General features: G+C 45.5%; 1 protein-coding gene across 1 annotated transcript; it reads right to left on the reverse strand.

The window, feature by feature from the left end:
• Positions 1-3,139: 3,139 nt before the first annotated feature.
• On the reverse strand, positions 3,140-26,108 carry arhgef7a (Rho guanine nucleotide exchange factor (GEF) 7a; the record flags this gene model as incomplete). Its single annotated transcript, XM_080537199.1, has 18 exons — positions 3,140-4,097; positions 4,942-4,996; positions 5,232-5,331; positions 9,312-9,491; positions 10,096-10,185; positions 12,720-12,813; positions 13,048-13,269; positions 13,702-13,835; positions 13,974-14,052; positions 14,591-14,677; positions 16,476-16,622; positions 16,858-16,917; positions 17,190-17,328; positions 18,315-18,437; positions 19,054-19,149; positions 19,393-19,487; positions 25,629-25,717; positions 25,910-26,108. The coding sequence occupies 18 exons, from the start codon at positions 26,106-26,108 to the stop codon at positions 3,975-3,977; spliced, it is 2,112 nt and encodes a 703-aa protein (XP_080393325.1). The 3' UTR covers positions 3,140-3,974.
• Positions 26,109-26,433: the final 325 nt, after the last annotated feature.

The following is a 26,433-nucleotide window of genomic DNA, read 5'->3' on the forward strand; positions in this document are numbered from 1 at the left end:
AAGAACCATGGGAGGTGAGGCTTTCTGGACAGCACTAGAGGTAGAATCTCCTCTCCTCAGTGAGTGCCCCTTCAGAGCTCCTGATCCTCTCACTCTTTGATTTTCCCTCTCAGTTCAGAGAGAGAGAGAGAGAGAGAGAGAGAGAGAGAGAGAGAGAGAGAGAGAGAGAGAGAGAGAGAGAGAGAGAGAGAGAGAATGGAGGTAGAAGGTAGTCAGCTCCTACTGTCTTCATCTCACTCTGAGAGAAGAGAGCGGAGCTCACACCTGCACTTTGAAGTTCTGGGGGAGGAATGACATACAAACACTGTACAGAGAGAGAGAGAGAGAGAGAGAGAGAGAGAGAGAGAGAGAGAGAGAGAGAGAGAGAGAAAGAGGAGTGGTAAAGAGACAGGCAAAGAGACAGAGAAAGAGAGAAAGTGAGCGAGAGCTGGCTAGCTAGATAGAGACAGACAGCGAGCGAGAAAGAGAGAGAGAGAGAATCAACCAGTTCACATACCTGTGAACCGTAAAGCCGTAAAGTCCAGTAACAGCATCCCTCCTCTCTCCATGTCTGCTCCACTCCTCCTCTGCTGAGCCCATCTTTGCCATTGACCACATCACACCACTTTCTCCTATGCAACCTGCACTGCTCTAAACTCCATAGGGAAGTGGCAGTTTAAAACCTGTCCAATAATACTCCCCTGTCACCTAATCTCCCCCTCTTTCTCTCCCCTCTCACCTATCCTCCCCGACCCTCATCTCCCTCTCTCTCCCCTGTACCCCTGAACCACGGTCTGTGCCCAGGGACACTCCTTTCTCTCGCTCTGTCCACGTTCAACTCTCCACGTCCCTCCTGTCACTCCTCTGTCCCTCTTTTTCCCCATATCCCTCTTTAACTCCTCTCCTCGTCGCTCCTCTCAGGCCCCTCCCTCCCTCTCCCCAATCAGTCCTCTGTCCTCTCTCGTCTTCCCTCCATCTCCCTTTATTGCACCATTTAATTCTCCTCTCTCCTTCCCCTGTTATGTCTCGCTCTCTCCATCTCCCTCCTCCTCCGTCCGATCCGCCTCTCTCTCCATCCTCTTTATATACTCCCAGACCTCCTCCTGCCTGCTCTCCATCCCTAGCAGCATGAATATATTATTATCTACACAATGGGGGCCTGCTTATTGTTTATGAATTACCAGCCTTGCGGCCAAACAAAGCCTATTTTCGTAAGAAACCTCCATTTCATTTCAGCTCCAATTAGATTGGGGGGCTAGAGAATAGGAGTCCTCAGGCCTCAGCCCCTAAGGATGGCAGGTCCATTCAGCTTCATTCAATGGGGCCTTATTGCTTTCCTTTTACAAAAGAGCCTGTGGATTGGCTTCCAGACTAAAACAGCAACCAAAAATGACTGGGAGATAGTAGCCCGTACAAAAACAAACCTTTAAAAGGGAAGGGCACTACGGTCTTATCATCCCACTCATCAATTCATCCCTGGCTCTTTTCTCTTTCTTCTTTTCTGGCATGCGTATATTGTAAGACCTGGACATTAATGACAGACAGTTCAAAGAGAGAGGGAAAGAAAGAAGGAGAGGAAGAGAAAGAGAGAGCAGCTCAGTTTTTCACAATACATGTCAAGTCTAAATGATCACTGGCCAGTGAATAGACACAGGGAAATGAAAGAGAGTCAGAAAAGGTGTGTGTGTGCGCGCGCGCGCGTCTGTGTGTGTTCACAGTTGATTGATTCACGGCTTTGAAAAGAGTGAAAGAAAAAGTGTGAGAAAGAGAGAGAGAGAGACCTTGAGCTCTACAATAGTCCATAGGCCACACAGTGGAAGGACCACAGTGACAGGCTGTCACTGTCTCTGAGTAAGAAAAGAAAGAGAGTGAGGGAGGGAGGGAGTTAAAGGACTGTGCCAGGTCACCTGCATTTCTGTCAACAGGATAGACAAACAGAAGAAAAGAAGGAATAGAGGGGAGAGAGAAAGAGAAGATGGAGAGGGCTAGTGCTCTCATACACCTGCAACTCCTCCACTGACATCAAAGCAGTACAGCAAGAAAAACGGACAATATCAAATCCCCAAATGTCTGGTAGGCGTCCTCCGGGGGAGGCTGGTGGAGGTAGACATCGGAGGACGCGACGATACAGTGAAAAGGCTGACAGACGTGGAGGTCGGGAGGCAACAGCAGCAGGATGAGATCATCTCCTTCAGAATCCACAGCAGGACCATCAGAGCACATGAAGGGTTAATTATGTTCTATACTAAAATGACAAATGTGGCTTTTTAGTTGTCATTATCCCCACCACCACCACCACCACCACCATTTCCAGAATCATAAGAAATTGTTGCGTTTATCTTTTGTGCTCCAAAAACAAACAAAAAAAAACTCCCGAAATATTGTGGGGGAAGAAAGACGTGTTGGTGTTGATCCTACCTGATCTACCCAGGGGCGGAGGTGGGGGGGGGGGGCGGCGGCGGCGGCTGTGGCACAGCCGCCGTCTAATGATCGCAAGGTTGGCAGATCGGCGCCTTGCCGCCATTGGTGTATGAATGTGTGTGTGAATGGGTGAATGAGAGGCCGTTGTAAACCGCTTTGGATAAAGGCGCTATATAAGTGCAGTCCATTTTACCATTTAGGTGGGGGGGGGGGGGGTACAGGAGAAATGCCATAGACGTTCTCTGGGACGTCCCCTGATAAGCTAACAGATACCTAATCTCCCAGCAGGGTTTATTCAGAGAAACAATATAAAACTCTGATAATAGATAAACACTACCGAGAGAGTACACATGATGGAGAGGTGAAGGGAAGAAGAGACGGTGAGACAGAGGTAAAGAAAGAAAAGGATGGGTGGGGGGGGGCGGGGGTAATGCTTTAATAGATACCCGTTTTCAACCTGTAGCTTCTTTTGTTTTCTTTTGCCTTTCATCCGACTTGTTCCTTTCTCTCTCGATGCTAAAAGCCTGCTCGAGGACGTGCTGTACGAGGCTTCTCTCGGGCCACTGTTAATATGTTAATGACGACTGACCCCCGCCGCAGTGAATGAAACATAACAGTCGCTCTCCTAAAAGCACATTTATTCTGCCAAAGGCTCATCTCAACAGCAGTATTTACATCACATAGTACCAGTTCATCTCTGTACAGATCCCTTCTGCCAACCAGTGGGAACATGAGACCTGACATGGGGGGGGGGGGCGGAGGCAGAGTGTCTTAGGCCATAATACACAGAGGACAACACATACAACAGTCATGGAAAATATAAGACATTAAAAAATCAATAATAATAATAATACAAATTTAAAAAAATCATTAAATAACATTATGGAAGATGTGAAATGAGGAAGTTAAGGAAGGACTTCTCCAGAGTGTTTTGTACCATAGTACAATTTTCTTTTTCTTTTTTTAAGAATGTATTGCTTTTTTGTGTTTCATTTGTAAACAGACAGAGAGACGGAGAGCACGCCGGGTCAGGGTGACTGAAGGCTTGGTTCGGGGCGTTCAGTTGATCCTGATATGTACCGTAGAAGGCTGGTGCGGAACTCAGCCATGGGGGGTTGTGGTTGGGGTGTGTGTGGGTGGGGGGGGGGGGGGGCACCCACATGCTGGTTGAGGTACAGTACAGTTTGGCCCAGATCAGGATGGGGGGCGAGCTGTGGGACAGGGAGCAGGCTCGCAGACAGTCAGTGTAGTGAAACGAGGCTTCTCATTGGATGCTCAGGTTCGGGTAGTACCGCCTCGGTTCCTCCCAGGTCATGTCCGTCTGAACGGGACCCTGGAGTGGATCTCTTCACAGACGGCTCGGCTCGGCCAGTTCAGCACCAGTTACCCCAGTTATCCCTCCCCCGCGTTCTCTCTCTAGCATAGTGGTGCTGACGGGTCAGACACACAGACCACCGTAGGCCTGTTTTTAAGATTCACACACACACACACCCACCCACCATAACCACACACACACACCATACACACACACGCACACATCTGCAATCACACACACTCACACAGAAACTCAGACCTCACAGGTTTGTCTCGTCCCATGTGGGGTCATTCATGCTCTTTAACAACCTCCTCACGACCTTCTCCAGATCCTTCCGTGCCCGCTGCTCCTCCTCCAGCGACCTCTTCATCTTCTTATTGTCCTGTTAAAAAAAAGAGTATCGACTTGTCAGTCAATTGTTGGCCATAGACGACGACCCTGGAGCAACGGACCTATCGCTAAGCCACGCCCCCTTTGAAAACTCTACAAACAACGCTTCCCTGACAGTGACTGACTGACCGACCGTGACTGAATGACATTCAATGACTTACAATGGCGGGAGTTGGCAAATTTCTGATTTAGCACCAAGTAATAGACATGTTTTTTCAAAGATGACAAGAATATTTAGTCTAGAAGCTTTCAGATATTAGCGAGTTGTTTGTCCGAGTTTTCTGCCTGTAGTGACTTTTGCTGTGATATGATTGGACAATTTCTATTTTGGGGCGTGGCTTAGCGATAGGTCTATTCAGGTCCTCGCTCAACGACACCTCCACACACAGCCAGCCAGGGTTTGAACCGCCGAGATGCCGACCTTGCGATCGTTAGACGCCGGCTCTACCTCCTGAGCCACAGCCGTCCCGTGTTAGAGGGGGGGAAACAACACTGGAAGTTTAATCCCCGGCTTCATCACTGGCCAGTATTCGGAGCAACAATACAAATATTGGCACTTCACTCGTCGTGGTCATATTGAAGGATCCAAAAGGCATCCTCTAAAGTTGAATTGATTGTTTTACCATTTTCATGGTTTCATGGTTTTACCGTTTCACGGTAAAAACATAAACCTTGTTTTTTTCCATCTTTACCAACAACAAATTCCACCGACCTTGGTCGTGTGGTCATTAAACGATTCATTCATTTATTCATTCATGTGTTAAAAAACGTCCTTTTTATGTCAGGTGTCATAAGCTGTGGTAAGCCTGTGTCGTGACACCAGGGGGACCGCTCACCTGTTTGAGCTCCTGGACCTCGTCCCTCAGGCCGTACACCACATCCACCAGGCTCCTGGAAGACAACAGTGGGTTACTAAGACCTCCTCACAGGCAGACACGTCACCTACTGTACACACTGGGACAGACACATCACCTACTGTACCCACTGGGACAGACACGTCACCTACTGTACCCTCTGGGATAGGAGTCTCAGGGCCCTGCAGAGGTGCTAGGACATTCAGCTTTGACCAAGTGGGGGGGGGGGTCAGTAACAGAGGACCAGAAGAGGAGGAGGAACACGTTCTTACTTTTCTTCGACTACAGTTTGACCGTTGCTCTTGGTCTCCTCCACTATGATCTTCTCCTCCCCTGGGATTATCATCTGTAGTCCCGGGTCCCTCCGCGCCCCTGTTTTCGAGAAAAGAAGAGTGTTCTGTCCAGAGTTTGGGATTCAGCTTTACTTGGCTATCTGTGGTCGTCTATTTCATTTATTTAAGTAACAGATAAATATTATTTAAAAAAACATTTTACGAGTAGCAATTTCACATTTCTGTCACACAATTTCCAATCAGAGCTTTGAACTCTCTTAGGGAGACAAGGTTATTAAACTGTAGTGTGTTCAGGGGGTTATTCCATGACCAGGGCGCAAAAATAAGAAAAAGCTGCTTTGCCAAGTTCCAAGCGAGACCTGGGTACCTGGTAGAGCAACCATCTAGTAGTGGAATGAAAGTCTAGCTTGGAGTGGGATGAAGTTAGGCTCTGTAAGGTCTGTTCTCAGGGCAGGTCTGCCTTGACTGCACCTCTACAGTTACAGTTGGGATTGAGGAACAGTTAACTGATCCAGAATCTGTCTGTGCATACAGGAACCGTCTCTCCAGACGGAATGTACAGTCATAGAGGAGTGTGAGTGGTTCTGAGCTCCTGGTTGGTTGTGGTTTGTGTTTGGGTGAGATTGTGACCAAATCAAAACACAGGACAAGAAACACACACACAGGACTGAGAGGTTTGTGGGTTAGTTAGTCATGCTTAGACTAGAGACAAGACACAAGACAGGAGGGAACCCAGAGGAGTCGTGTTTCAGAGGGAAAGCAGCTGGAAGGGGAAGGAGATCCATTCACCCCTCACTGGTAGTACCTTACCAAATAAGGCAACACAGGAAGCAGTATCGAACATTGACCGGAGAGCCGATAGTTGACATACTTTATATTCCATCGTTCTTCCGTCATTGACATCAGAAAACAACAAAATAAAAGGTGAGCTTCCGACAAACCACCAGAATGCCACAATCTAACAAATGACAGATTTATTCACAACTCATGATACAGCGTTTGGAACTTGTCGTTTATATACTTCACTCTGTATATATATAACCAATACTCTGTAGGCAACGCTTTTCTGAAGGTAAGACATTATCACATGTGTGGAATAGGTCATACGCAGCATAATGAGCAAACAGAGGACAATGTTGGTCAAAGGCAGTATTCCTGCCATTTTGTTAGTTAGTTTTTTTTTTCTTTTCTTTTTTAAATCACAGAATACACCTCAGTCACAAAGTAGAACACTCAACATGAGGACAGATATATTCTTAGCTCAAATACTCATAGAACATCCGCTTGAGTTCTTATTGTGCTCCATGATAACAGCTATGTACATCAAAAGGGTCCACTTTTTATTGAGTTAACGTCCACCTGGGTTGACAGCATTCTGACATTGACTTGAGTCGTTCACAACATCAGAACGCTCCCGTATAATCATGTGTCTCTCTTTTGTTTACATTCCTAGAACAATGAGGTGGTAGATGTACACTATGAATGGCGTTGTACTTCACAGCAACACTTAATATCTATGTCAAACTTCATAACTAGTCTATATTTCAAACACACTATGGGCAGAAGGACAGTAGGGTAGAGAACTGTTCATATTGGACAGATTCAATGCTTTACCACAGATATTGTGCAAAATGAATTCCAACACTCCATGTTAAATGTTCAGTGTAAACATTGTTACCATTTCATCAGATAGAGAGAGAGAGATCAACTGTATATTCCAGGAATCATTTGTAAACATTGGCATACAGAATAAAACGAAACAAAAATATTGTACACAAAATAATGAATAAAAATAAACAAATGATTTTTTTTCTTTTAATAAATATATAAATAACATGAACCAGTTTATTCCATATTACAATTCCAGTGCTATAAAAGTTATGCTGCACTGTGGCGTGGTCAAGACCGATGCCGTAGTGGCCTCCTGTCAAAACTATCTCCGTAAATCAGATGGAACTGCGCTGTCTTGGGGCATATTGCAGAAGTCTATTTCATTCCACACGTTATTGTTGAAAGGTTCCTAATGAACTGGGGGTTGGTTGTGGTGTGGTGTCACTACAGTATCTATACAGTATATTCCATCTACCTCACTGCAGCACGGCATGGACCACATCTCACCTCTCTGCAGTTAGAACTCTGAATAGACTTGACAGAAAAACTGTGGTTAGAGTAAATGAATGTCAATTCCTTCAAATTCTAGATAATGATTTCCCACAAAAAAATTAGTTAATACATGGAGTAGCATGCCAGGACATGTGGTGAATGATGTTAGCTTAAAACAAGGTTGTCTATTTTGTATCTATGATTGGTCTGACTGGACTTGCCATGGCATTGACACACCGTATTGCACCCCACTGCTTCTTGCAGTGTTACGGTGTTTATCCTAACACACAGGGGATCCTCAATGACAGAACTCTATTTGGACCTGGAACAAGTAAGTCGTAGGAGTCTGTTAAAGGTGCAATCTGTAATTCAAAACACAACGAAGCGGGGTCGAGACACCGGTTTAGCTAAACAGATGTAACCACTCTCAATTTCATAGCCGGAGGTATGGACGCAATTACTTTTACCATCAAATCAAAAATAATACCTTTAACCGTGTTTCGAAACTATACAGTGTTTGTTTACAATCACATTTGTGTTTTTTAGACAAACAATGGAGTAAAACAAGTGTATATTTCAGTTTCTGATGGGGTAAAACAGTTGAACTAAGCTCATAAGGCATTTATGAGTTATATTCTCCAAGAATCAATGGCTATATACAATTAATTCTAAAGTCCAAAAATGGATGTAAGAATTACAGATTGCCCCTTTAATTCACACTGCTACTCTAATTACAATGGCTTCTTTTGTAATGTCATGAAATATTGACTTTCCCACCAATCAATGGGCTTGCACTCTGCATCTCCTACAGCAGACAGAGGCTGGATACAAACTAGGTACTATGTTTGAGTGACTTCCAGCACACAAGGGGCCACCGGCCAGGAACAGGCCTAAGTACGCCAGGCTTTAGAAGATAATCGTTTCAAGCAGAGGGGACACTGAACTTCAAACTAGTGAGGCTTGAGATACACTGATTCTGAAGCTAAATCATCCTAGGCATTTAAATTGTCTGATTAGGAATAGTGGGATGGGAATGTCTGACACTGCACATAGAAATGAAAGGATGACACATGTTTGCTTGGCATGCTTTGTGCTGTTGGTGAAATACTGTTGTAAATCAGGTTAGAGTGATGAAACCATCACTGTAATACAAACATCATGAATGAACAGCCATAAGGAATTGTTAAGAAGGTCACAATAACATCTGCATGCCACTGTAGTACCTGTAATACACTGTGTGCATGTACTATGTGCATACCTGTGTGTGTGTGTGTGTGTGTGTGTGTGTGTGTGTGTGTGTGTGTGTGTGTGTGTGTGTGTGTGTTTGTAGGGGAGCATACTGCACGAGATAAACTAGCAAGGAATAGATCTGGTAAATAGAATACACTCCTTCCTGAATCACATCTGAATATCAGACACAAAGAGATCAGACCCCATCACCCCCTCCCACCCCTCCCTCCCCCCACAGATCTCACAAACCCCCTTCTATTATTACCATACTCCCCCTGCTAACAGTGTCCCAAACAAGAGGAGGGGGGGCGCATTCAAGAAATAAATGGACAAACATTCCCCAACGCAAACTACCTAAGTACTACGGAAAGAGAGGAGGCACAAAAAACAGGGGAGAGTGGTCAAGGCAACAGGGAGATACTGAACACTTTTTTTCCCGTTTTTTTTTTTTTACAAAACAGAGACAGTTGAAAAATAAATAAACAAACAAACAAATAAATAAAGACGCACAAAATAAAAAATTTAAATATAAAAAATAAATAACAGAAATAACAGAAATAAATAAACCAAAACCTTAAAAAATAACGTTTTTTCCTCTTTTTTTTCCTCAACGGACCCCAGGTTAAGAAGAGGTAAGCGCGCTGTGCGCTATGTTACGATACGCTGCGGTGTGTTGCGGCGCTGCGTTTTTTTTACTTTAGTTCTGGTGAGAGATACAGCTCTTACGCGACACCGAGCCCATCCTGTAACTGTGGCTGGTCCAGATGGAGTCATAGTCTGAGTCCTCCGAGAGGTCGGAGGTCACCTCCGGCCGAGACACGCTGCTACGGCGGCCCGGAGGGTCCACGGAGGAGCGGTCCACGTCGGCCAGCACGTGGTTATGCATCAGGTCAGTGCCCTGCCAGGCTGGGGGGATGGTGGTGGTGGAGGGGGTGGGCGGGTGGCCATGGGGATGGGTGGGTGGTCAAATAAACGCATAGGGAGGGAGGGAGGGAGGGAGTGGTTGGGAGGGAGGAAGTGGGTGGATGGGTATCGTAAAAACGCATGCGAATGACGGGAGGAGGAGAAAAAAAAACATAAAACCATAACCGATGAAAAATGAGGGGGAGAGTGATACGCATGGATGTGGGTGGATGATGAGATGGAATAAATCATAATTGAACAAAATCGTAGTAAAAAACAAACAAAACAACAACAACAAAAAACCACAACCGAAAAACGGAATGGTCAAATAAAAGTAAAAACAGGGTTCAAACGTCAAGGGAAATCAGAACGATGTCAAAGAACGTGAGGAGTGAAGGAGAGACAGACAGAGGAGAAAGAGATTTTCTGTTAGAAAGAGATTTAGGAACAGCAGGGTTAAGAACCAACCATGAGACAACACAAACATCAGTGTGTGTGTGTGTGTGTGTGTGTGTGTGTGTGTGTCTCTGTGACGGTGTGGGTGGGTGTGTGTGTGTGTGTGAGTGTGTGTGTGTGTGTGTGTGTGTGTGTGTGTGTGTATTCTTACTGGAGTTGAGGGTCTGTCTGGTCTTGGCGCTGGTGCAATAGGCCTCGATCACCTTCAGGATCTGAGCGTCTTCCTCTAGAGCAGCCGTACCTGCAGGAGAACAGAGGAGAACAGAGAGGAGAACAGAGGAGAAGAGAGGAGAACAGAGGAGAACAGAGGAGAACAGAGGAGAACAGAGAGGAGAACAGAGGAGAACAGAGGAGAACAGAGGAGAACAGAGGAGAACAGAGGAGAACAGAGAGGAGAACAGAGGAGAACAGAGGAGAACAGAGGAGAACAGAGGAGAACAGAGGAGAACAGAGGAGAACAGAGAGGAGAACAGAGAGGAGAACAGAGAGGAGAACAGAGAGGAGAACAGAGGAGAACAGAGGAGAACAGAGAGGAGAACAGAGGAGAACAGAGGAGAACAGAGAGGAGAACAGAGGAGAACAGAGGAGAACAGAGAGGAGAACAGAGGAGAACAGAGGAGAACAGAGAGGAGAACAGAGAGGAGAACAGAGAGGAGAACAGAGAGGAGAACAGAGGAGAACAGAGGAGAACAGAGAGGAGAACAGAGGAGAACAGAGGAGAACAGAGAGGAGAACAGAGGAGAACAGAGGAGAACAGAGAGGAGAACAGAGGAGAACAGAGGAGAACAGAGAGGAGAACAGAGGAGAACAGAGGAGAACAGAGGAGAACAGAGGAGAACAGAGGAGAACAGAGAGGAGAACAGAGGAGAACAGAGAGGAGAACAGAGGAGAACAGAGGAGAACAGAGGAGAAGAGAGGAGAAGAGAGGAGAACAGAGGAGAACAGAGGAGAACAGAGGAGAACAGAGGAGAACAGAGGAGAACAGAGGAGAACAGAGAGGAGAACAGAGGAGAACAGAGGAGAACAGAGGAGAACAGAGGAGAACAGAGGAGAACAGAGGAGAACAGAGAGGAGAACAGAGGAGAACAGAGGAGAACAGAGGAGAACAGAGGAGAACAGAGGAGAACAGAGGAGAACGGAGGAGAACAGAGGAGAACAGAGGAGAACAGAGGAGAACAGAGGAGAACAGAGGAGAACAGAGAGGAGAACAGAGGAGAACAGAGGAGAACAGAGGAGAACAGAGGAGAACAGAGGAGAACAGAGGAGAACAGAGAGGAGAACAGAGAGGAGAACAGAGGAGAACAGAGAGGAGAACAGAGGAGAACAGAGAGGAGAACAGAGGAGAACAGAGGAGAACAGAGAGGAGAACAGAGGAGAACAGAGGAGAACAGAGAGGAGAACAGAGAGGAGAACAGAGGAGAACAGAGGAGAACAGAGAGGAGAACAGAGAGGAGAACAGAGGAGAACAGAGAGGAGAACAGAGAGGAGAACAGAGAGGAGAACAGAGGAGAACAGAGGAGAACAGAGGAGAACAGAGGAGAACAGAGGAGAACAGAGGAGAACAGAGGAGAACAGAGGAGAACAGAGGAGAACAGAGGAGAACAGAGGAGAACAGAGGAGAACAGAGGAGAACAGAGGAGAACAGAGGAGACAGGGAGGAGAACAGAGGAGAACAGAGGAGAACAGAGGAGAACAGAGGAGAACAGAGAGGAGAACAGAGAGGAGAACAGAGAGGAGAACAGAGGAGAACAGAGAGGAGAACAGAGAGGAGAACAGAGGAGAACAGAGGAGAACAGAGAGAACAGAGAGGAGAACAGAGGAGAACAGAGGAGACAGGGAGGAGAACAGGGTTAAACTGGTACACAATGTCTGAAGACGACGGCTGTCCCCAAACTACCCTCAGATAAGTTGAATTTTAAACAATTATCGGCAGTAATCTATTCAATTTCCACAGTATACTGTCGTCCATTCCTTCTCCCTGGTTCTACTCTGTCTATGTGATATAGGATGGGAATCATGACGTAGACGTAACGGTGTATGATTGAGCACACCTGTCAATTGCTCATATTATATCTTGCTCATATCTTTACCGGCTTCCGCTGCACAAAACTTGAAAATGAAATCGGTTGTAATGTTATCCTATATATTATATATCATAAATCTAGATATACTTGCAGTATACAGAGTAGACCTGTATCCTACAAAGAGAGTTAGATTTAGATTTAGTAATCTAAAAATATATTAGACCCCTATACTTTCTTTTGTTTATTTTTTGGTTTATTTTTATTTTACTACTCGATCTTTTCAGTTTGTAAAGCGTCTTTGAGTGTCTAGAAAAGCGCTATATAAGTCTAATGTATTATTATTATTATTATTATTATTAATATTATTATTATCCATAGTTACTTCTGTAAACAGTGCGCTGTGCGTGACATCCTGACATCATTGTTATTGTCCTTCTGCGCATGCCGGTCTGTTCAGTGCCGTGGAATGTTCACACTAGTCAATGTAGGTCAAATATAGGTCACATTTTAAAATTCATGTGAACTGCCAAACCAAAAAAATCGGATCTGTGTAAAAATTCGGAATTGAGCATCAAGACCTGCCGTGTGAACGAAGCCTTAGAGACACAGAAGACACGCAGCAGCCAGTGTGGAAGCCGCAACAGTGAGAGCCGCAGCAGTTACGCCATGCACGCGCTGCTGAGGTCGACGCTCGCGGTGTGTTTTTAAGGGTTAACGACAGTCGTGAGGAGTGGAAGGCGGCCAGACTTACTCTTCCTCAGAGCGAACTCCTCTTCAGACTGCTTCCTCTCCGGCTTGCGCTTGGGAAGGAGCTTCTTCACACTCTTGGGACTCTTACTGAGATCCTGCCACCGGGAGATGGGGGCGAGACAAATAGGGGGAGAGGGTGAGACAGAGAGGAGAGGCGGGGGGAGTGTGGGGAGTACAAAGGGAGAGGTAGAAAATGAGAGGAGAGAAGAGGAGAGAGAGAGAGAGAGAGAGAGAGAGAGAGAGAGAGAGAGAGAGAGAAAGAGAGAAAGAGACAGAATGATGTAGTGAGAAAAACACAAAGCACCACCCAGACAGAGAGTTCACCTCACCTCCTTGTAGCAGAGCGCGGCGGAGGGCCGGAGGGGGGGCGCGGGCCGCAGGCAGCTCAGGCTCCAGGGTTTGGGGGTGTTGGGGGGCTCCAGGGGGCCCCACATCATGGTGCTGTGGGGGGCTCCGTGGGAGGAGGGGTGGGGCAGCGTGTGGTAGGCGGGGGCCACCGTCATGGCCCTGCCTTCAGCGTGACGGGACGGAGTCAGAGGGTGGGAAGGGAGCTGGGGGGGAGAGGCAGGGGGGGGGGTTCAGAGAAGAGGCACCTCGACATTGTGTGTGTGTGCCTGTGTGTGTGTGCGGGTGTGTGTGTTTGTGTGATTATGTACGTGTGTAAAGTAACAGTTTGTAAATAAATAGTAGCATTAAAAAAAAAAAAAAACATACCGAAACCGAACCGTGAACCGTGACCCAAAAATCGAGGTTCATACCGAACCGTGGGCCAACTGAACCGTTGCACGCCTAGTGTGTGTGTGTGTGTGTGTGTGTGAGATTATGTACGTATGTACGTATGTGTGTGTGTGTGTGTGTGTGTGTCTGTGATTATGTACATGTGTGTGTGTGTGTTGTAAATTTGTTGTAAATGTCTTTATTAGGATGTGTGTGTGTGTGTGTGTGTGTGTGTGTGTGTGTGTGTGTGTGTGTGTGTCGCTGACCGTGTGGCAGGGGGTGAGAGGCTTGTGGCTGGGAACGGTGGAGGTGCGTTTGGTCTGCCGGGTCAGGTGGTCCACCCAGTCCTGGAGGTCTTGCTGGTTGTTACACACCACCTGGATACGCTCAAACAGACTGCCTGTAGAGACAACACACACACATTATACACACACACACTGTATATTACACACACACACACACACACACACACTGTATATTACACACACACACACACACACACGCACACAACACTCACTCTCCAGACCAGTCCTCTTACCAGACAGCTCAAAGGCGTTTTTGTGGGCTTCACAGTCCTCTAGTGTGTTCACGGTCATGCCCGTCAGTGGCAGCTTCCCCTGGACGGAGACACGTCAACAACATTATCATCAACAACAACAACAACAACATCAACAACATCATCAACAACATAAACATCAGCAACAACAACATCATCAGCAGCATGGAGCGGCTGAGCCCTGCATCACACTGTGTATGCTGAGGCATTTAGGGTGTCAGAGTTGGCTGGGGCTTTCTAGTGGTCAGAGCTTAGATTCTGATATAAACTCCTCCCAAAAAGTTCGGCAACATTATTTCGGTCGATTATTCCTCCCCTTTAATAATACCAATTGGTATTGTATTTTATATCGTTGGAAAGCCTGATTAGTCACCTTTACAACGAGCTACAAGGAGATGCAAGGATCATGCATTCGTGGAATGACGCAACATGGCTAAGCGTGTGGGTAGCAGCCCAAAGAAATGTGCCAAAATCCGATCTTTCCAAACTTTTTGGGAGGAATTTATATCCATCTTCAGGGCTATAGGGGTCAGTTATCGGGCTCATATCTAGAATATAAAAGGGTTTCTAAGGCAACAGTAGGGGGTCAGGGGTCAGACCTGGAATATGAAGCCGCTCATCCTCGGGCTAGCAGACAGCAGGAGGAGGACGTGAGAGAAGAGCATGAGGTACCGCTCACACTTCTCCTAGAGGAAGATACACACACACACACACACACACACTTCGTTATAGAACTGACTATTTGTTTCTTCAGCCATCACTTTTTTTAACCGTGTAAAGACAAGAGCGCAGTCTTACGGTCCTACCATGTATGTTATTACTACGTTATGCCAACGTCATACTAATAGCGACGCCCCGATCGATTGGCGAGCAATCGGAATCGGCCGATATTCAGTAAAAATCTGAGATCGGGGAAATCCGATAACGCTTTCTAGTTGCCGATCACGACACCCGACCAATGAGGCAAACAACGTGAGCCAATTCGTTCTTAGAATGAACGGCACCTGTCGCCAAAGCAACAAACACAGCATTGAACAGTGTGCACCTCAGTTCTCTTGGCGTCTTCCTCTTATCCGAAATGTCCATGGCTTCGAGGTCGACTGTAAAGCTTTCTATCCATCTCCCCCATGGAATCAGAGGCTCGCCGGGCACAGACCAGAAAGGTGCCGGTGGTTGTGGAGGTGAGAACTGAGCCATCCTCGTCACCAATGTTATATTCCAAACTGTTGAGGTCCAAACCGTTCAATGCTGTGTTTGTAGCTTTAGGCTGCATTTACACCGCAGGTCGAAGTGACACAATTTTTGCTCACGTTTTTTCTCATGTGCCACAGATCGGATATGTAACATGTAGGTAAGCAGTAAAAAAGCACATTGAATCTTTTATTCTCAGATCCGATTCAGGCCTCAATATCAAGCCGGGCCTCAATCAGATACGAATCTGATATGTGTCATTTCGGCTGCGGTCTAAGCAGGCAGGTCGCATATAACGCTCAATTCTGATTTGCATGTCATTGAAAATACGGCGGTCTTGGTATTTTGATGATGTTTGACGTGAGTTTCACTCACTTCAACAGTGAAGTGCTCTTTCTTCTCCGCCTTAAAATGTGCGCAATATTTTGCTGACCTCTAAACATACTTCGGAAAGCAATGGCTTTATATTATAATATATATAAGGTCTATGACCGAAAGCTCGCAATGAACTATGTTTTTTTGCAGTGTTTGAGTGTGCGGATGCTGTTATTTTGCACTCTATTGATACTCTTCAGTTCCAGCTCCTCAGCAAAGTCTGATAACAGATGAGCGATGGTATTTTCACTATTATAATATGTATAAAAGGGATTCTAATTTCTGTCTCGTTAATACATAAATAATATGTGTTATTTAATTCACTATTCGTTAGACTACACCAGATGTTAATTAAAAACACAAATCTTCATTAAAAATAAAATGTACAAAAAGATCGGTATCGGGAGTGTATAGGCAGATATTGCTCATACATGATCGATTCGAACGTTGTATGAACTTTGTTTTACTGTTGTCTTCAAATTGTCCTAATGTTGTTTTACCGTTGTCCTAAGTTTGTCCTAACATTGTCCTAACGTTGTTTTACCGTTGTCCTAACATTGTCCTAACGTTGTGCTAACGTTGTTTTACCGTTGTCCTAACATTGTCCTAACGTTGTTTTACCATTGTCCTAACATTGTCCTAATGTTGTTTTAACGGTCCTAACATTGTCCTAATGTTGTTTTAACGGCCCTAACATTGTCCTAATGTTGTTTTAACGGTCCTAACATTGTTGTTGTTTTAATGTTGTCCTAACATTTTACCGTTGTCCTAACATTGTCCTAACGTTGTTTTAACATTGTTTTAGCGGTCCTAACATTGTCCTAATGTTGTCCTAACATTTTACCGTTGTCCTAACATTTTACCATTGTCCTAACGTTGTTTTAGCGTTGTTGTAGCGTTGTCCTAGGTAGTTCTCACCTCTGCCCCAGGGCTGTGCACCAGAGCCTGGCTCATGTAGAGCACAGAGCCCAGCGTCCTGATGTCCTCCCCCTCCCACAGGCGGATGGACTCAGTCAAGATCTGCAGCTCCAGCTCCTTCCTCTTCCTCACCTCCTGACACTGGGCCTGACACACACACACACACACACACACACACACACACACACACAGACAGACACAGACAGACACACAGACACACAGACACACACACAGACAGACACACACAGACACACACAGACACACACACAAGCACTGGATGAACACACCAAATTGGAGTAACCGTAGAAATGAGAAGCAAGCCTGTGTTTCCATGACAACGGTGAGTCATACGAGACCTTCTGCTGCGTTCCATGTGACTTACAGACAGGCTCTTGAATGTCGTCATGCACTTCTGAATGTCTGACCAATCAGGGTGACTCTCCTACCAAGAACAACACAGAGGCCGGTTAGAGTGACACACACACAGTCATCATCCTCCCCCCCTACACACACACACACACACACACACACACACTTACTCATGGCCCCATCACACAAACACACACATCAGCACCCACACATTTACGTCCCAGCTCCCCCAAAACACACTCAACTCATCAGTGAGTCATCACTCACTCTCACACACACACATGCACACACGCACGCACACACGCGCACGCACACACACACGCACACACACACACACACACACACCTCCATGTGTCTCTCCAGCTCCTTCAGCAGGGTGGGGTATTTATCCAGCCTCATGAAGGGTTTACTGAGGCCTGTTGTCAGGGTGAGGATGCCAGGGGTGACCGCTCCCCTCCCCTCCATAAACTCTCCCAGCTCCTCACTGCAGAGAGAAGGAGGGAGAGGGAGGGAGAGAGAGAGACAGAGAGAGAGACAGAGAGAGAGACAGAGAGAGAGAGAGAGAGGTGGACCAAAGCAAAAATAGTGAGACAGAGACAGAAAGAAAAGAGGAGTGGAGAGAGAGAGAGTAGTAAAAGCAGGGAGGGGGAGAGAGAGAGAGAGAGAGAGAGATAGAATCAACAGATCATCAGTTCATTCTTACATTCCAGTACTAAGGCCTGGACTACACGTATATGGATATTTTTTTAAGCAGATATTTTTGTCCTTGTTTAAAAAAAAAAAAACTCTGTCCACACCACAAAAATATCTCTGTCCATACGAAAAGCCAAAACTGAACACGATCGCCCCTAAAGCCGGCAATGCCATGCCAGTAGGTGGCGATAAGCAAAATGTCAAATACCGTAAAAGAACGTTATGGGCATGTGCAGTCAGTTGTAATCAAACAGCGGCAGTGACTCAAATGTAAACAGACCAAACTCTTTGAAACAGACAGAAAAGAAAAGTACAAAACAGACAGAAAAGCAAGTTATGGCGACCAAGAAGAAAGCAAAAACTGATTATTTTGTGTGGACCGACGATGAAGTTGAGTTGGTGCTTTAATGTTGTTGCTGTTGACAACTGTTTTGCTTCAATGCGCATGTGTGAACGGCTTGACGCTTGACGTGATCCACTCAATCTGATAAAAAAAATTATTTCTTCACTTTTTTATCCGTTTAGAGAAATCTCTGTTCATGTGATTGAAAACGCTGTGTTCGTATGGTTGAGAGGCCCAATTGTACAAAAAAAATGTGCGCTTAGAAAAATATCCATATACGTGTAGTCCAGGCCTAAAACTAAACGTGATCTGTGTGAGTTACACACGCCTCTGAAAAGGAGGACAATAAATGATTCTATTCTATTCTATTGATTCCAATCGCATCGGTTCGTTCTATGGAACGCTGAACAACTGATTCCGGAGGGTGCCCTGACCTGTGTTGGGTGAGCACGTTGACAGCCGAGGGGTGGTTGGAGCAGTAGCCCAGGTACAGGCCCTTCATCTGGGCCATGAGGTTCAGGAAGAACCCTCCTACCCTCTGCTGGCTCTCTGGAAGTCTGCAGACAAAGACGACATGAGAAAAAAGTTGAACAAATGAAAAGATAAAAGACAAAGACGAATGATATTCATTTTGAGAAGAATCATGTGTATTGTGTTTGTTTGTGTACCGGGGTAGAGTTTATTTGTATTTCCATTCAGTCTATTCGGGGAAAGAAATAAGTATCATTGTAATTCTCCGGTTTATCACTAGATGGCCCCACACCCCTTCTCACTGTCTTGAAGGAGGACTGCTAACATGATGGTGTTGTTTTCTCACCTAAATCACCTGGGGGGTATTCCATCAACGTCGCGAAAGGAAAATCCAGGCTTTTATTTTTGATAAATCTCACAAGATTTATCTAAATAAGCCTGGAATTTTTGGACAAATCTCATGAGACTTATCAGAATAAGCCTGGCTTCTCCTTTAGCATCGTTGCTGGAATACCCCCCAGGTCTCAGAAAAACAATCAAATAACGTTTACATTTGTGTCTAGCGATTTCTCTATGATACAGTACACTACTGTCACTGTCATATCACCACCGTCCATGAACCTGTGCCTGACTTTGATTGGTTTAGCAGGAGTGGGGATCTCCCTGTTGACTGGTGGAGAGTCTGTGAGGGGCGGGACTTACTTGGTGCACTCCTCCAGTGATTGGACGAGCATCTGCTGGAAGGTGCTTATCTCTTCCAGGTTCCCCAGGATCAGAGCCACATCTAAACTGCTTATTCTAGAGGGGGGGAGAGGGGGAGGGAGGGAGGAGAGTGGGAGGAGAGAGAGAGGGAGAGAGTGGAACCATTATACTGCATCTCCTCAAGGACAAATTCACTGTATAAACCAGCTTTGATTAGGAAAAATCTTGACACTGGGCTCCAGGACTATGTAATCTAAGATTACAGTCAAAACTAAGGCTAAGGCTATTCCTGGCTTCATACAATCTGTGTGTGAGGGTAAACCGGTCTGGTAAGCTCACTTCTCTGTGCTCTGGAGCGACCGCAGGTAATTGGTCAGAAGGGTCTGGAGGTCCTTGGAATATTCCGTCTCCGTTTCAAGGATGTTCTGCAACACCTAGGGAGGCAGGGAGAGAGAGAGAGAGTGAGGAGGGGGAGAGGAGGAGGGAGAGAGAGAGAGAGAAATTCATACAGTGTGTTCTCTATCTATGATTAATAGTCTAGCAGCAAGTCCTCAAAAAAGGCTTTAGTTTTCGAGATACCCCTACCCGAGGTAGAGCAAATGACAACAATGATTTTTCTTATCTTTAGGGTCTCCCATTAATGAAATTGATTGTTGTCAAATTTTATTTTTGGGGAAAAGATGTTTTTTTGGTTGTTCTTTAGAGCTACCCCAATCCCTGAAAAAGAGCCAAATTAGACCAGGCCGAATATGGGGAAGGTGACAAAAAAGCCCATAACTTGAGAATGATCACTCCTTTCCTCTTCAGATTTGCTGAGGTATGAACCAGGTGGTTGTCCTACATCACCAAATAGTCAGACAACTATTTACCGAAATAAATACTGAATTATAGTCCTGTAAACTTAGCTTTAGTTTAGACGGAAATTGTACTTTTTGGTGACAGGAACATAGAACTCCATCACTTTTCTCTCATTTATCAGAAAAACAGAAATCCCTGAAAAATATATCATTACTGAATTGTCTAGGGTGCTATTGAACAATAACCAGTAGTTGTATGGAAATATCTCATACAGTTCTATTGCAAATGAGATTTCTTTAGACATAGGCCTACCTCTTCTCTGATACAGTCAAATTCCGAATGGGGGATAAGTGGCATAATAGCCTATAAGTTAAGAATGCTCACTCTGATGGTCATTATATTTGGAGAGGGAAATACCAGGTGCCTGAACTACATCACCAAATAGTCAGAATAAGAGTAACCCAATAAAATAAAGTTTATTAGTTCTAAATTGCAAGCCTCTAAAACATAGGTGTAAATAGTACAGGTTTTTATTAAAACTGGAACCTTAATTCAAAGTACAGTATAGAAATAATTTTGAAGCTTGACAGTGGAACACTCTCTGCCACTCTGGTTTGAGTGACAGCTGCATGTTTCAAAACTGTGTAGCCAACTGGGCAGCAGCAGCCATAACAATCTCCATCTCAGAGGGAGAGGGGCTGTGGATTGACAGTTCTGTTCAGATTATCACCAATCTAATGACAGATAACAGGTAACACATATGTCCAACTATGATATTAATATGTTGTTGAATATGTTGATAGATTTGTGAGCTTTTAAACCATAGTGCAGGCATTCTGATCTAGGCAGAGGCTAGCAGAGCCCAGCTTACAAGGACTCAGAACCATACTGAACGTCGTTGCTCAAGGACGAGATGATGAAGTTCATAAGAGACTATCGCCCCACTCAGATGACATACTGTCCTTCAAGGTCAAGGTTTCATATCACAGGTCATGTCGGGCCAGTTATTCAAGCACACATAACTATACGCCTACAACCAGTGATCAAGAACCACCCCAGGATCAGTAAAAGACTTAGACTGTCCAGAGACACTAGATTTGACATCCGTAGCCAGTGTTTCATTTGCAGCCAATGTTTCAATTGCAGCCAGAAAGTCACAAAGAGAGAAGGCCTGACCCCTATATGTACCGGTACAGGTGAAAGTACAAGGTCAAAGGTCCTCAACGCAGCCTCAGAGAGGTTTGATGAAATAATACATCACCGTATGCTGACCTATGAAGATCTTTTTGCCTATGATGCAAAGTATCACAGAAGTTGCCTAGGACACTATCTTTCAGAAAGGAACATTCTAGCAGCTAGAAACAAACATTTAACAGAAAAGAAGTTAAATGAACATGAAAGAGCTTTCATTGAGCTAACTGAAGAATTAACTAAGACTGTTTTTTCAAAGCATATGACTGTCACAACACTGAGTGCTGTAACTGAGAGCTATAAAGGAAAACTGAGTACAGCTACAGAACCAACAATGTATAAATCCTGGAAACTCAAAGAAAAGATGAACCAGCATTATGGGGATAAACTCATCTTCATTGAACGTCCTGGAAAATCTGATCTGATCTGTTCTGGTGCCATGACTGTTGGCCATGCAATGAGAGAAGCTTCTCTCCTCAGAGAAAACATAACAGAAGACAGGGAGACAATGCCTCCACAGAGAACAGAGACCCTCACTGACACTCAAATCCTCCACCAGGCTGCAGGTATATTGAGGAAAACTATGGAAAAGGTTGAGCATGAGCCTCAATTCTACATAAGCAGTGACAAGCTTTCCCTTCTCCAGTGCAGTGAATATGTGCCAAACACTCTGTATGATTTTGTGAACTGGTGTGTCAATGCAGGTGCATTTAAAAATGTGCAGACCTGTGATGAGGACCCAGCTCTGAAGAATAACACAAGTTGCCATGATCTAATTGCACAGTGCTGCAGCAGGCGTACACCTATCACACTAGGACTTGGGATTATGATCCATCATGAGTTTGGCAGCAAGGCCCTTATCAACAAGCTACACATGATGGGTCATTGTGTGTCGTATGATGAAGTGCGTCAATTTCTCACATCAGTAGCAGCAGATCAATTACAGAGAAGCAAAGGTGTTTACATTCCAAATGGACTGACAAGAACCACAGAACATGGGATAATTGATGCAGCCATTGACAACTTTGACCAGAATGAAGAGACGCTGGATGGCAAAAATACAACAGATTCCATGGCAATTGTTGTATACAGAAGAGGTGATGTTGCCACAGCACACAACCCCATCCTGAGAATCCCAGAGAGATCTCTCCATGCCCTGGACAGCTGTGATTTGGATAATGAAGAGGTTCAGAGGTAAATATTATAGACCAACTATCTGCCAGACACATGCAATACTTGATTGAAATGGCTCTGATATACTGTATGTTAATGCAATATAATCCAATATTAAAATGTAAAATGTGTAATGTGCACTGGAGGCTTCAAGTTTCACATTACACTTGTGTAAGTCAGACTAGCATGTGTCCAATATTCAAGTTACACATTATTTGTGAGGTCACACATCATAATCTAAGGAATCTGGAGTGTTGTTGTTTGTAAGGGCATTTTGTTAAAGATTGAATTATATGACAAAAGATGCCTAATGACTTGTTCTTGAATTTCAGATACATCAAGCCAGGTAGGCGATCTGAACCACCAGCAGTTCTACCACAGGTCCTCAAATCAGACAGCACAAAAGCTCAGGCAGCAGAAGGCCAAGACTTACTTTGGAAGGTGAGCCGTATCATGAAAGAAGAAGACCAGAGAATCCCAGGATGGTCTGCATTCAATGCCTATGTATCCACGTCAGACATCCCATTAACAACAGTACAATATATGCCCTTCATAAGAGCTTCACCATCAGACCTATCTACAATCTATACAGCTCTTTTGCAGCTCACACAGCTTGCTCAAGAACTGGGACAGAGGCATATACTTGTAACTGCTGACCTTGCCATCTACAGCAAAGCACAGCAAATTCTGTGGAGCAAACCTGAAGCTTTGGATGGCAAGATCACCATGAGAATTGGAGGAATGCACGTCACCATGGCCTTTCTGGCAAGCATTGGGAAGGTGTATGCAGACGGGGGCCTCTTTGACATGATAACCGAGTCTGGAGTCTATGCTGACGCAACAGCTCGGCAGATGCTTCAGGGGAAACAACTGACAAGAGGTGTGAGGAGCATCAAGGTTGTTTCAGAGGCTCTGTTCAGGCTCTTCTGGATGGCACTGGTCTCCTGGCTGAACAAAAAAGGCCAAAGTCCATTGTCTGCTGAACAAGAACACCTCCTGCGAGATGTGCAGCATGCCTTTCATGGCGACGACCAGGTCTCTGCCAGACAGTTCTTAAGTGAAGTGGAGACAGACCTTCCTGAACTGAGGAGAAGAATACAACAGTTTTCAGAGAGGGGAGTTCAACAATCAGCAACTTTTAAGTACTGGCTGAATTTCCTCAAAGGGGCTGATCTCTTACTCAGAATGCTACGATCAGAGCGTGAAGCTAACTTTGACCTTCATCTCAACTGCATGTCTGAAGCAATACCATGGTTCCGGGCTGCTGGCAGGATGAAATGCAATGTGTGGTCATGGTATTTGACAGGTATGACGGCCCACAGTCAATCAAAGACCTGGAGAGGCAAAGGAGAGGTGCAAGTGATGGAAGGCCTACACATGTTATCACTGGCAACACAAATGTCCCAAACTACAGGAAGTACTTGAGGAGTAGTGGAAACAAGACTGCACTGTGCATGTTTGTGAGCAACTACATTGTCATTGCAGCCCCATAGAGACTACACTCAGATGACTCCATCATCTTGGCAGGTGGATTTGACAAAGGGGAGGAGGTGAAGAGCATCTGCACAGCAGGAGTCAGCAGTTTGACATCACTGTACAGTGATCAGGAGGAGGCAGACACAAGGATGGTGCTCCATGCCATACATCTTGCAGAGTCATATTCCCGCATCATTGTGAGGTCTGATGACACAGATGTGGAAGTACTGCTCATATACTATGCAAGCAAAGAAATGTTTGGTTCATCTCTGGTGTACATGCATACAGGCCATGGAATGAGAGAGAGCTATGTCCCCATCAACACCATATCTGAGAAGATTGGAAAAGACATGTCTAACTGTCTACCAGCATGTCATGCACTCACTGGCTGTGGCACAACAAGTAGTTTGTACAGAATAGGAAAGACAACAGCATTCAACAGACTCAAGACCCATCTCAGCGAGCTCAAAGATCTGGCCCATTTTGGACTCTCTGCCAGCTTGGAAGAGTCTTTGCCAGTCGCAAGAGAATTTGCGCTACTCCTATATGGAAAAAAGAAAATGGAAAATGGATTGATTGGGTTACTCTTATTCTGACTATTTGGTGATGTAGTTCAGCCACCTGGTATTTCCCTCTCCAAATATAATGACCATCAGAGTGAGCATTCTTAACTTATAGGCTATTATGCCACTTATCCCCCATTCGGAATTTGACTATCAGAGAAGAGGTAGGCCTATGTCTAAAGAAATCTCATTTGCAATAGAACTGTATGAGATATTTCCATACAACTACTGGTTATTGTTCAATAGCACCCTAGACAATTCAGTAATGATATATTTTTCAGGGATTTCTGTTTTTCTGATAAATGAGAGAAAAGTGATGGAGTTCTATGTTCCTGTCACCAAAAAGTACAATTTCCGTCTAAACTAAAGCTAAGTTTACAGGACTATAATTCAGTATTTATTTCGGTAAATAGTTGTCTGACTATTTGGTGATGTAGGACAACCACCTGGTTCATACCTCAGCAAATCTGAAGAGGAAAGGAGTGATCATTCTCAAGTTATGGGCTTTTTTGTCACCTTCCCCATATTCGGCCTGGTCTAATTTGGCTCTTTTTCAGGGATTGGGGTAGCTCTAAAGAACAACCAAAAAAACATCTTTTCCCCAAAAATAAAATTTGACAACAATCAATTTCATTAATGGGAGACCCTAAAGATAAGAAAAATCATTGTTGTCATTTGCTCTACCTCGGGTAGGGGTATCTCAAAATCTGAGGGCCCTTCCTGCTAGACTATAAAGATAACTCCACTCATGCCTAATACCCCCCCCCCCCCCCCCCCCCAAAGATGGCTGACACTCTTGTTGCCTCAGGTCTTTGCAGCTCTCACTCCCTCTCTCTCTCACTCCCTCCCTCTCTCTCCCTCTCTCTCTCTCTTTCTCTCTGTGTCCCCTGACTCTCGACGAAATAAACCTACCCTATAAAACACTCCCCCTCTCAGACAGCCGAGCGAGTCGAGCCGTCGGTAAGGTTTTTAAAGTTAATAGGCCGTGGCTGTTGGCTGTCCTGAGGTACGACTGTGAGCGGGTGTGGAAGAAAGCATAAATCAGGGAGGCGGAGCGGCGGCGGGGAGGAGGAGGAGGGGAACTAGGCCGGAGCCTTCTGCACCGGCCGTGGAACCTCAGGCCTACGGCGGCGACGGCAAGAGTAATGTCTTGTCTTTTTAAAAAAGCTCAGATTTTTTCTTTTTTTTTACAAAAATCGTGTTTGTTTTTTCGGATTCTTTCTCAAAGCCAGTCAATGGTACGGTATAGAGACAGGGGAGAGAGAGGCGGGGGAGGGGGGGGGGGGGGAGGGGAGGGGGAGTAGGAGAGGGAGCATACTAGATACGCCGGGCCTACCGGAGACTAACTGACAGATCTTAAACAAGGGGTCTCACCAGGTTGTAGTAGGTCTTGCTGATGGCAGTTGTGTCAAAGCCTTTAGGGGGGCTCTTCAGGGTCCCAGATTTGGGGGACACTTGTTTGTCTGTGTGTGTGGGCGGGGGGGTGAGAGGGAGAGAGAAGAGAGATTAGTTAGTGAAAGAGAAAGCTTTCGCTCTGTCACACAACCTCCTTTCCAGCACACTCCTTCCTTATCCATCATTCCCAGAGTGCTCCACCTCAATCCCAGATCTGAGTTCCTGGGGTGACCGCCCGCCGCCCGCCCAGAGATACCCACCGCAGCCTTTGACCTCCCGGACGTAGTTGCTAGGGAACCAGCCGTTCTTGCCGTTCAGCGTCCCCTCCCACCAGCCGCCGTCCTCCTGGCGCGTGACGTTGATGATGTCAGCCTTGGAGAAGGAGAGCTCGTCCTCATTGGTCTGCTGGAAGTTAAACCGCGCCTTCACCAGCAGCTGCTGCCCGCTGTTCTCAGACATGTCCTGTAGGGGGAGGTAGAGAGACCAGGGAGGGTCAACGCTGTTCTCAGCCATGTCCTATAGGGGGAGGTAGAGAGACCAGGGAGGGACAGGGTTCTCCCCACATAGGGCTTTCACACCGCCCAGGAACCGTTCCCGTTCTGAAACCTCCTAACCTTGGTGCTGTCTGGCGAACCATTCATACCAGTGTAACCGGAATCATCCGCATCATCAACGCTGGGTGATGAACGGGCGGGATAAACAAATATGGCACAACTAGATGGCAGCTACTTCACTGGAAATGAGGATAATGTCTTCCACTACACTATCTGAAATAAACACTATT

Source organism: Nansenia antarctica, assembly GCF_963989245.1.
Source record: "Nansenia antarctica genome assembly, chromosome: 7".
NCBI classification, from domain to species: domain Eukaryota; kingdom Metazoa; phylum Chordata; class Actinopteri; order Argentiniformes; family Microstomatidae; genus Nansenia; species Nansenia antarctica.